At 45.3% G+C, this 11837-nt stretch overlaps 1 protein-coding gene across 1 annotated transcript; it reads right to left on the bottom strand.

Moving 5' to 3' along the window:
* Nucleotides 1–5781: 5781 nt before the first annotated feature.
* Nucleotides 5782–6720, bottom strand: LOC124505743 (olfactory receptor 51I2-like). The gene has a single exon (XM_047071768.1). It carries the CDS (start codon nt 6718–6720, stop codon nt 5782–5784), a length of 939 nt encoding a protein of 312 aa, XP_046927724.1.
* Between the last annotated feature and the right edge of the window lie 5117 nt (nt 6721–11837).

The raw sequence follows: 11837 nt of genomic DNA, 5'->3' as shown, positions 1-11837 counted from the left end.
TCACTTGTATTTCCAAATATACCACAAGTCCTCCCAGAGAAGGATCCCAGTGCTCCTGATCAGCACTGTGTCTCCACACCCTAGCCTGGGTCTCGGAATGCAGTATTCAGTACTGAATTTGTATGTATTAGTCATACTCTAACCCAGGAGACAAAAGCCAGGGTCCAGAGATAGTACAGTCAGAATATAACTACATCAGTTCCTTAGAATGATAAAAAAATAATGTAAAAAATTGTTGGCCAAGTATTAGAGGACCAAGGAGACGAAAAGGGAATGTGAAGGTGTCAATTCCAGAAGTCACTTCTAACTCTGGGTCTGGGGAACAGAAGGAGGGGATGACAGTATTAAATCTGACGAGATTCGGGGCGCCTGGGTGGCGCAGTCGGTTAAGCGTCCGACTTCAGCCAGGTCACGATCTCGCGCTCCGTGAGTTCGAGCCCCGCGTCGGGCTCTGGGCTGATGGCTCGGAGCCTGGAGCCTGTTTCCGATTCTGTGTCTCCCTCTCTCTCTGCCCCTCCCCCGTTCATGCTCTGTCTCTCTCTGTCCCAAAAATAAATAAAAAACGTTGAAAAAAAAATTAAATCTGACGAGATTGGAGGAGGAGCCCCTCAGAGCTGAAACTCAGATTTTGAAGAGTGGGTGCTGTTTAGGTGGTTCTGGAGTGTCAAAAGTTCAGAGAAGAAGCCCGTGTGCCTGAGGCTCACTCTTTTGAGATGGGGGTGAGGTTGGCCGGGGGTCTCTCAGGCTTGTTCCGAGGTCTTTTATAGGTCTTGGTAAGACTGGTTCTGGCAACGTGGAAAGTTGCAAAATAGAACCAATAATGCCACTGGCATTCCTTCCTACCGCAGCCCCCCTCACCCTCATTTACAGATTTGGGGAACGGGTTGGAGAAGGAGAAATGCCATTTACAGAGGCCCAGCCTCATAATCACAAAGAATAGCTTAAAGGGTGAGATGGAGACAGAGGGACAGTAACATAATAACCAGTACAAAAAAAAAAAAAAAAAAAAAAAAAAAAAAAAAAAAAAAAAACCAAAACAAAACACAATGAGCTGAATCCTGGGAATTGTTTATACAGGTTTCAAGAGCTGAGAAACTGACCAGCAGAAGGGAATACAACCTAGAGATTTGCAACAGTAGGAAGCCATCGCCACCTCTGGGTGGGGGAGTCAAAGGTGGTGTTACCAGAGCTGCAGCAAAGTGATCCTGCCCAGCACAAGCTGGAGCCCGGGCGGAGATGCAGACCCAGGCCCGCAACTCTGCTTCAGGCGGGAGAGTGCAGGGAGAGTGATGTGACTCCTGCCTGCCAGTGCTCCCTACACCTGAGCTGTTGCTTCTCAAGCTCCTGGGAAGTGTCCCAGGTGTCATCTGAAACCAACTGCCTTAATTGGAGGGCAAGGAGAGACCAGGAAAGAGGCAGCCACCCCAGATGGTAGGTAGCAGAACTCCTGAGCAAGGGAACAAAGATAGGAGGTTTGTCTTGGGTGGTGGCAAGCTAGTAGATGTCTGCACCTGGCACCAGAACTCGGTTTATATAGAGGACATAACTGGGCTCCGTTGCATACCCTCCTGCTGGTCTCAGCAAGACATGACTATCTCAAGGTCATGTCCTTGGGGCTGTTTCAGCGAGAAGGAAGGCAGATTATGCACATTCCAAGGACAGCATCAGGGGTGAGGAGCTCCCATTGGTGGGGTCCAGCTCTTGGGTCAACCAGCAGCCACGACTTCTCCATGACCTTCCCAATAGACATTCGTGTTCAGGTGCTGCTTGATAAGAGGTCCTCCTCTTCCCCTGCATGGGGTAATTGCTCAGCAGAGACCCAATTATTTGTTTGAAGTTGGGAAGATAGTAACTCACAAAGTGACTGCTGACTTCATGACCTGTTCGTTGTTTCTATGAAACTTGAGCCCTCTTCAGGGCACACACCCCACTGAGCTGTCTGGAGGGCATTCCTGTGCTCAGTGCACAGCCACCAACACATGGATCCCCTCTTTCCTGAACATGAAACAGAGTGGTGCAGGGTCCTGAGTCCACCCTGCATCAGCACGGTGGGAAAATGTGTGCAGCTGACAAAAGAGGGTCGGATATTCTCCTGACGAGGCAATGCCCTTGCTGGGGAGAACCGTAACCCAGAAGAAAGATCGTCTGTACCCCTGATTCTGGGGAAGAGCGCTTCTCATCCTACTGAATCACAACAGCAGCAGCAAAGCTGTCCCATCCTAGCAGAACTGATCAAGTGTGGAGATGGCTTCCTGGAGGTTGGGTGAACCTCAGTGGGACTGAGAAAGTGGGGCTGATGGTCAGCCATGCCCAGGGGCCTGGTCATAGCCTTCTGCTACCCTGCTCTCATTTCTGAAGGTTCTCCCACTTCCTGGGCTCACACAGAAATTAATTGCATGGAAGGCCACACAACGTGGAGGTGTGTTTTCTCAATTCTGCATCACATTCTAGTTGTATTGAGTTTACTGTGAGTCTTACTATGAGGCATGCGGGTCAGGAATCCTATCCTATCATAAAGTTCGTTCTAATTTATTCTCTCTGTCTCTTCACTGACCTGATATGATTTGAAGGTTTGTGCTTGAGAGTTAATGGCCAAGAAAGGATTCTTGAGACATTTTGGGTGCAAAAAGGTGATTTTTATTAAAGCATGGGGACAGGACCTGTGAGCAGAAAGAGCTGCACTGGGAATGTGAGGAGTGACTGATTGTATACTTCTAAGTTGGTGGAAGGAGTGTCGATAGAGATAAAGTAAGTTTCTAAAGAATTTTAAAGCAAGACTTTGAGGACCTTGCAGGGCTAGATGCTGTTTAGATATGGTTACCTTTAGGGGCACCTGGGTGTCTCAGTCAGTTGAACATCTGACTTCGGCTCAGGTCATGATCTTGGGGTTCATGAGTTCAAGCTCCGCATCGGGCTCCCTGCTGTCAGCACAAAGCCTGCTTTGGATTCTCTGTCCCCCTCTCTCTCTGCCCCTCCCCTCCTTGTGTTCTCCCCCAAAATAAATAAATATTAAAAAAAAGAATAATGTTACCTTCAGTCTTTAATAAAACATAAACATTAAGGCACTCAGGCAGCCATGAGTTCCTTGAGGAAGGTCATGGTCTGCATGTTTCAGGTACGTATCAGTGGGCTGCAAGCTGTAAAGAGGTTTAATTTTAGCTACATTTCTCTTGCCTTTGTTCTCCTCATCTGACCTACCCCACACAGGCCCTGGAGGATGAGATACCAGCCGCTGACAGGCAATGCCAATTTATACCACAAGGTGGGAGACACTAGGGTCCTTGTCTCACTGAGTCCAGGAATGAATCTCCCGGACAGCCACGACTGAGCAAAGCGGTAGTTTATTGAGTGAAAGTAACAAAGTTCTCAAGAGTGAGAGGGGTCCTGACTGGGCTGTCACCAGGGATTTTTATCCCTGACTCTTTATTGGGACCTTATCAAGAACTGTTTGTGAGAGTCCATCCATGGTGCCTAACATAGGCAGGTCTGGAATGCGTTGATCCTTTTTTGCCCCCAAACCCTGCCACTGCTACAGTCAGCCTCCCTGAGGGTCCCATATCTACCCCTGCTTACTGCTAACCCTTTCCCTGATCGGCATGACCTTTGTTACTCAGAGATTAGCCCGCCATACACACACACACACACACACACACACACACACACACAGTTCAATATTGTCCCCACCCAAACTTAGCTGAACCATGATTAGTGTTTATTTCTAAGGTGACTTAATTTTTGAGGTGGACTTTAAGGGCCTATACCAAAATAAATATAAAATGCTCTCTGTTCCTTATTACTTGGCCAAAATCCAGGTATTTCCCCATTTCAATAGGGAAAAATGTTGAGTTAAAAAAAAAAAAGCTTGTTATGAAGAAAGAGGCAAAGAGAGTTTCTATGTAAAGCAGAAAACTGGGCTTGTTTTTGGCCTTCTCGGGATAAAAGACTCAGGAGTGCCTCTATGTTATGGCACCTGCCTCATACGAGGAAGAGAAACCTAAAAGTACCTTTTCTCTATCCCCTCAGACAAGCCGCTTTTCTAATTGATGATGGAGAAAGAAGGGACGAAATTAAGTGGAGAGGAGCCAGCAGCGCTTAGAGGAGACTCCTATTCCAGTGCTCCCTGTCCTTTCTCCTTTATACCCTGGGCTGTCAATGTCAGGTCTGTGGTCATAGGGACTGTCTTCCCCTCTCTCCCCAGGATGGGAATCAATGACAATTTCCCCAAGTCTTGTTTTTTATTTGTAAATTCTCTCAACACTGCGCTCAGGGCATTACAAATTGTTACTATTATTATTTGATTTGGCAATATAGAGCTTTTTGCAAGAATCAATAAGGTCACTATTTAAACTGACTGAAGACCACAGTCTGACTCATTATTTTCCATTTGAAAACATGCTGAGCATTGGTGGTCAGTCACGCTTGTAAATTAGCTTATTTAGTGGATAAGAGCACTTACATTAGGAGTCCTGTATTTCACTTATGGGCATATATGGAAACCAGGATCCCAAATACTGAAAATGTTTCCATTCAGAAATGGGTCCCTCCCTCTGGCACCTGATACTTCTCCTTCATATTCCTTCAGGAGAGCTTCACAGAGAGAAAACTCTGGATAACTTTATGCTCAGCTGCGCTGAGGTCTCTAACCCAATATTTCTGGTGAGTAGGTCAGTCTCCACAGGGCACCTCCTTTAATTTAGTCTAGATGTAAACACATACGTCATCTGAGAGCAATCAAGTATGGCCAAGGAGTTTCCCTGCTATCAAGGAAAGAGTGTGAAGAAAACCATTTTAATAGAAGGTCGAAAATAATTATTTTATAAGATCTAAACCATAAATTCTCTATTCTGCCTTTCCTAAGCCCTTGTAGCTAGAAATCCTAGAAAGGCATAATTTTTGACATGTCTTAGTTCATAGTGTGGGAAACAATTACAATCTCAGGAAAGAAAATGAAGAGAAATCATGCACTTACTTAGCCCAATGTCCAAAAGTACAAGGATCTATGGTTCAGATATTGAATATTGTTTTCCCTGTGGGAGGACAGATTGGTGAGCAGATGAAGGAAACAGAGAAGATATGGAGTTTCTTCTAGACTCAGCTTTGAGCAGTTCCCCTGAGTCCCATTTGTTCATATATCTTATGGCAGGTTCTGACCGTTCATCAAATTTCACTTTGTGAATTTGAAACAGTGGAGGTGAAGGGAAGGACAACAGTGGTAATGTTAGCAGTCAGACCAACTCGACAGAGAGACAGTATTGGTAGGGGTTAGAATACTCAGAGTGGAGACAGACAAGGACTGAGTCTCATCTGGGTCACCTATCATCTGTGTTACTCTGAAAAACAAACTTAATTCTTTACACCTCATGAGATTGTTGGGAAGGTAACATGAATTAATGAACATTAGTAATTTCTAACAGATACTGGCACTTTTAAGGTCGTAATGTATTAATTATTACTACATCAATAAGAGATTTTTTGTGTGGGAAATGAATAGTTTAGATGGATCTTTCTTTCAAGTTGTGTCATATCATTCAAGTGTCCCCGATTTTCACCTTTCTGTGAATGCCATTGAGTATATTGTGAATATACTTTCATATGTTTTATGTACAAATTGTGTAGCTCCATGTCCTGATCTTTCACTTTTCCCCCACCACACAGTCTGTCTCATTGTTCGTGATATGAAGATGATGATGATGGCAATGGTGATGATGATGACGACAATGACACCACGGATGAAGACTTATGGCTACAGTCAACATCAGATATTAAAGGCAAGCGTGAAAGTCATGTTTTCATGCGCCGAAACATACGGACAATGGTTCGGCGGATCTCCTTTGTCTTGGCGCTGTAAATGAGAGGGTTGAGCACAGGAGGTACAAAGAGGTAAACATTGGACATGAGGACGTGTACATAGCGTGGGGCATGCTTCCCAAAGCGGTGCACTGTGGAGACCCCAATCATCGGTACGTAAAACACAAGTACAGCCAAGATATGTGACATGCATGTGTTGAGAACTTTCAGGCGTTCCTCTCGGGAAGCGATGGCCATGACCGAGTGCAGAATGAGCACATAGGAGAGGAAGATAAGAAACATGTCCATGCCAAAGGTGGATACAAGAACAAAGAATCCATAGATGCTGTTGATAGTGATATCAGCACAGGCCAGCTTCATCATGTCTGGGTGAAGGCAGTAGGAGTGGGAAAGAACATTGGATCTGCAGATAGGCAGCCTCTTGAAGAGGAAGAGAAGGGGAAGGAGGATGATGAAGCTCCGAGCAGCCACAGCTATGCCTATTCTGGCAATGACTTCATTGGTGAGCACGGCGGCATAGCGCAAGGGATCACAAATGGCCACATAGCGGTCAAAGCTCATGGCCAGCAGAATGCCCGACTCCATCATGGAGAAGGAATGAATGAGAAACATCTGAATCAGGCAGGCATCGAAGGCAATGTTGCGGGCATTGAGGCAGAAGGTTCTGAGCACGGTGGGCAGTGTGGCCATGGACATGGCCATGTCACTGAAGGACAGCATGGACAGGAAATAGTACATGGGCTCATGGAGGCTGGGCTCCACTCGCACGGCCTGCAGGATCACAGTGTTGCCTCCGAGGGCCACGGCATACATGACACAGAGGGGCCCTGCTAGCCAGGCGTGAGAGCTCTCCAGACCAGGGATGCCGGTCAGGAGAAAGGAAGCAGGATGAGTGACATTGAACAGTCCCATGGTGGGGGCGAGGCCAGGGCACTTTTCAGGATTGGAACTTGGGGACTTCTGAGAGTTGCCCCTACTAGAGGGCAAGAAGCCAGGGAGAAAGACACACAGGTTGAAGTCTACACAAGTGGAAACTGATGCCTTCCTGAAATCACTGGTTAGGGGAAAACACAGGCATTCTTCTTTTCTTCATATTGTAGGATTGTCTGGCTATAGGCTTGGCTAATAACCTTCTGTTTTATAAATGAAGGAAGACATTGGTAAAGCTTCACAAATATCAACTAGGTACAAAGTAAACATTTGAGTCATGTTATGTTAAGCAATATTATCTACCATTTTAAGGTGTCCCTGAAGCAACTTTGACTAGAAATATGTTAAGTGCAATTCATAGGTAGTTATGATAAAGGACACTGGCAGTTTGAGTTATCAATAACTCACACTATTAACCCCTCACCACATAGAAAGCCTCATGTACTGCGTTGCTCAGCTTTTGTATAATGACACATGACTGCGTTCTACAGGTTAAGCCACAATGATTTCTTTGTGAGAGTGTTTACATATTGAATTCTCCTGTCATTCTGATATTTTGGAAACCCCGTCATGTTCATTCCCTCATGATGGATGAAGACAGTGAGGGCCAAAAGGCTTTTTGTCTGACAAAACTGTTTCAGGTTCAGGCACCCATCTTTGGGAGAAGAACTCCAGAAATATTTTCCCTTCCTCTTTCCTCTGCCAAACCTAACAAAGCAAGGCCACAGCATCTTAGATTCCTGGCTGATTAGGGTGGAGGAGCTTGGAGACCCAGGTATCTGAAGGCCACAGAAATGCTCCAATGAGGACTATGCCACATTATCACTCAGAGAATATTCCTGGAATTTTGGGAGTAGTATATGGCTCAGATTGCCCTGTGATTCTCAAGAAGTCAGTGGCCACGTCTCTGTGTGACTGCTTGTATCCCTTTGTGTCCTAGAGCTGAGTCTGTGCACACCTATCTTACTCCAGACACGTGACGCTTCAGATCTATGAATGAACAACCCCATTCATCTCTTTTTTCTCCCACCTGACTACAATTACCATTTTTCATACAACCCTCCTTGAAGAAATTTGGGGTAAAAAAAAAAAAAAGAGGAGTGAGCAAAAGTGAAAGGAACAGAAAGAGAAGGGAGAAGAAAAAGAAGAAAACAGGCTTCAGTGAGCAGGATTCTGTGCAGAACAGGGCAAAAGCCATTGTGCGTGTAGGGATCTGAATTGTAGCATTTGTGAGAAAAAGGCTGCCGGACACCCCAGGAGCACATCCTTTATCGTTCCCAGTAGTGGCTCACCTTGTGGGGGGGGGGTCTGGGTGCATGTGAAGAAAAGAAATCAGTGAGAGAAAACCAATCCTTGCTGAGCACATTACGTGCCAGATACCCTGCCAGGAACTTATATCTATGCCACCAGTGAATCTATGACAGAGGTGGACGCTCCCCCAAGTGAGCCTGCCTCTTAGAGCATGGAAGCAGGTGACAACGCCTCATCTGAGTAAAGATCTGTAAGACTCTCTAATGTCTAGTTCAGTCTTTGAGACCCATTGAGGTGTTGGAGAAGATGCTGAGAAGGAAAACAGAGCACACATTTCTGCATGGAGATTTCAGACACTATCGAACAAAGAGAAGGGCTAAAAGCAGATTCACGAGGCCAAGAAGATGCAGAAGTTCTTTTCTCCGATGCGGGACTCCAGTTCCCTTGTCCTGGCTCTGAACTTTCCTTTCTCTGAAGCCACAGAGGGGCCAGAGTGGTTTAGGGGAACAGGCTCTGGAGGGGGTGAGGAGCCCTGGCATTTCCCCTGGATGGGGCTTGTCCTGGCCGTGTGGGCTTGGGAAGCACAAGTTCTCTGTCTAGATCGAGTCTCCTCCCCTTTATCACTGTTTTCCCACATATTATCCTTTATGGCTCTGAAGTCCTTTTACTTTTTACTTTCTAGTCAAAGAGAGAATGCCTGTGAAGGTTTGCTACAGAGCTTCAAGAAGGCAAAGACAGGCTGAGAAGGAGTTGGGGGTGAACAGAGAGTCTCTGCTGATGACCAGCATTTGGAATCAAGGACAGGAATAGAAAAAGATTAGACATGCTTGGCTATGGCAAACCGCTGTAAAATTTAGAACTAGCTGATTTGTCTACACTTTTAATCTCCCAGGTGCCTTTTACAGACTTTGTCTCAGAATTCATATGACAAGTACAAACGTTGAACATCTGCACGCTCAGCAGTGGGTTTGATCCGTGTTGTAATTTGTGATCACCTTGCTTCCTGGATTTCTGGAATTTGCCTGTGCCCTGATCCTATTCTCCACCCTGAACTGCTATAATGTTAATGAATCATAAGAACATGGATCCCAAGTTCACTGAATCTGCAACGTGAGCTCTCTGGAGAAACAGTGCATGACCCAGAGTTAACAAGTTAGTGGCAAAGCCAGAACGGGAACCCCATGTCCAGGGACTTTGCATCTGATCTGCTCACTCTAAGTTTTTTTTAATGTTTATTATTTATTCCTGAGGGAGAGAGAGAGAGAGAGAGAGAGAGCTCAAGTGGGGGCAGAGAGACAGGGAGACAGAATCCGAATGAGGCCCCAGGCTCTGAGATGTCAGTGCAGAGCCCGATTTGGGGCTTGAACTCACAAGCCGTGAGATCATGATTTGAGCTGAAGTCAGGCACTTAACTGACTGAGGCACCCAGGGACCCCTGCTCTGCTCACTCTAATAAAAAGCTCCCTTCTGGTAGCTTCCTGCACTCTATTCTTCTTTATCTCCCCACCCCTTACCCAGTTTCACCCTTTCTTAGAAGAAACCTCAGAAGAGTCAGCTAGCTACCCACTACTGGGTTGCAGAACTCACCAGAAGCCAAACAGAGGAACGTCACCAGGGGAACAACACACACACTCCTCTGTATCTGTTAGAGTGAATTCATGCCTGCTCTTTTTTATCTAATTCTAAGCCTCTGGAGAGAGCAAGTGAGGCTGGCTTTGTGTCTGAACATGCATCGGAAAGAATTTAGTCTCTGGAGAGCCTTAAAGACCAGTGAGAATAAAGCATGGGCTCCTGTATCTGAAAAAGAACTCAGCAATTATTCAGCCAGTCCAATTCTCTATCCAGGGCAAGACACTGTCTGTGAAGGATGGGCAGGTGTGTTAGATGGGAGTTCATTGTCTTCTAAGGGATCCCAGGATTTTGTAATGTTGACCAAACCCAACAAATAATGTATGAGCAGAACATAACCAATTTTGCTTCTCAGACCCCTTTAGTTGCATTGAATCAGGCTAGTTCTTTCCTCCACCGTGCATGAAAACTGAGTTTCCTAAGATTTCTGGTCCCCTGCAGATGATAACACAGCCTCTGGTGAGCCCTGTGTGTATTGACAATGCCCCAGGCTCACGTAATAGTCGAACTTTCCAGGGTTCGGAGTCACCCCATTTCTCTTCTCCCATACCTCACTCGCTAAACATGGCTTTTGACTTGTTCTTCTGAAAGGAGAGAGAAGGGAAAGTGGATGGTTCATTATTCATGCGTGTTTCATTTAGCTGTTGTCATGTTTAGTAGGTGTGTGAAATGTTTAGACCTGACCCTTTCATTGTGTTTCATAGATTATCGTGGAACCTCTTTCCATAGTTTACTTCTTCTTCACTTGGTTTAAATTAATGTCTCTTTACTCTGTATGACTGCTTGTGTCTTCCTCCAAATACTCATCACCCCTGTAGAGCCCTATGCTCTGGTGGACTGGAGCTAAGGCAACGCCCTGACAGCTCTCTCTAGCACACAGCTCATCCAGGAAATGGTCAACCTGCCCCTACTGCAACAAATAGTCTCCTCAGAACATCATTAGTCTGTCATGCAAACTGTAAGGATGTAAAAGAGTGGATGTAGAGGCATGAGTCAGGAACCAGTCGGCCATGTTTTTCTTTCTCCAACTTTTGGGGGAACATATGTCTCCTGAGTAGAATCCTTGAGGTATCTCTGTATTGACCCAAGTTAAACTGGAATGTACTTCCCTATCCCTTTGCCTTGGGTGTGGTGTGGGGCTGAAGACTCATTAAGTTCCAACAGATCTCTTCAGCAGTCATTATTCAAATCCTCTAATTCACAACTGTTTTTTAGCACTTTAATTAGGGCAGGATTTTTCATCTCACCCATATTACCATCTTGAGCCGGATGACCGTTTGTTTCAGTGTGATGTCCTCTGCATTGTGGCATATTTAGTGGCATCCCTGATCTTCACACAGCAGCTGCTTCACCCCTGAGGGTATGATACCTCACACTGAGGCAATAAGTTACCTCAGTGTAATAAATTACTGGGGGAATAAATTACCCCAGTGGAGAACCACTGAATTCTGAGAAGGAGTTTGAAATGTGGCTAACTGGTTCCCTGATAATTAATTCAAAATTTCCCCATGTGCTTTCATTTAGGATATAGAACCCACTGTGCTCATGTATTAGCCATTTTGACATATGGAGAATTCATTTTAAATTTCTGCTCCATGTAAGTGTACAGTCTCAAACTCCTGGCAGATTGGAGTTTGTTTCCTCAAAGGGCTATTTTCTGAGCTGTATTTGTGCAATTTGGGAGATGCCTATTTTCTTTATCACAACCCTCCCTCCGCAAGGATTGCAGCTGAGCGTGGCCAATGCCTAGTTGTTCCTCTTTCCCACCATCTCTGCCTAATCCTAGACTTATGACATTCTTGAAAAAGACGTCTTACTGCAGCTGTTGCAGATTGTGAATCACTAACTACTCTCTTTCATGCTTTGTGCTTCCTCATTGTGTTCACATCATTTCCTCTGCATGGAATTCTATCACCTAAACCCTTCCTGCTGAATCCCACAGCTCCAAGATTCCTTATAAGCTTTAGCTGCTCTGTGATTCTTTTCCTAATGTATTGACCTTTTTCATTAGAACCCTATGTTCTTTTCATTTCTTCATTAGATCATCAGATACTGCTGAAATGTTTACAACCTAAACATAATTGCACTCCCAGCTGTAATCATTGCTTTATCCCCAGTACATAGACCAGTGTTTGGGTCTTGGTTGTGCTTTAGAATGAATGAATAACATTATTGTCAACTTCATAACCGCAGAAAGCATGTCTTATAGGGTCTGGCAT

The sequence above is a fragment of the Lynx rufus genome, unplaced genomic scaffold, assembly GCF_022079265.1.
Source record: "Lynx rufus isolate CCGP_SWC_20201006 ecotype Redwood Valley unplaced genomic scaffold, mLynRuf1.p SCAF_9, whole genome shotgun sequence".
NCBI lineage: Eukaryota > Metazoa > Chordata > Mammalia > Carnivora > Felidae > Lynx > Lynx rufus.
This window is presented reverse-complemented; position numbering and strand designations above follow the sequence as displayed.

Coding starts and splice junctions, on each gene's coding strand:
- LOC124505743 (XM_047071768.1), bottom strand. CDS start 6,720: ATGGGACTGTTCAATGTCACTCATCCTGCTTCCTTTCTCCTGACCGGC.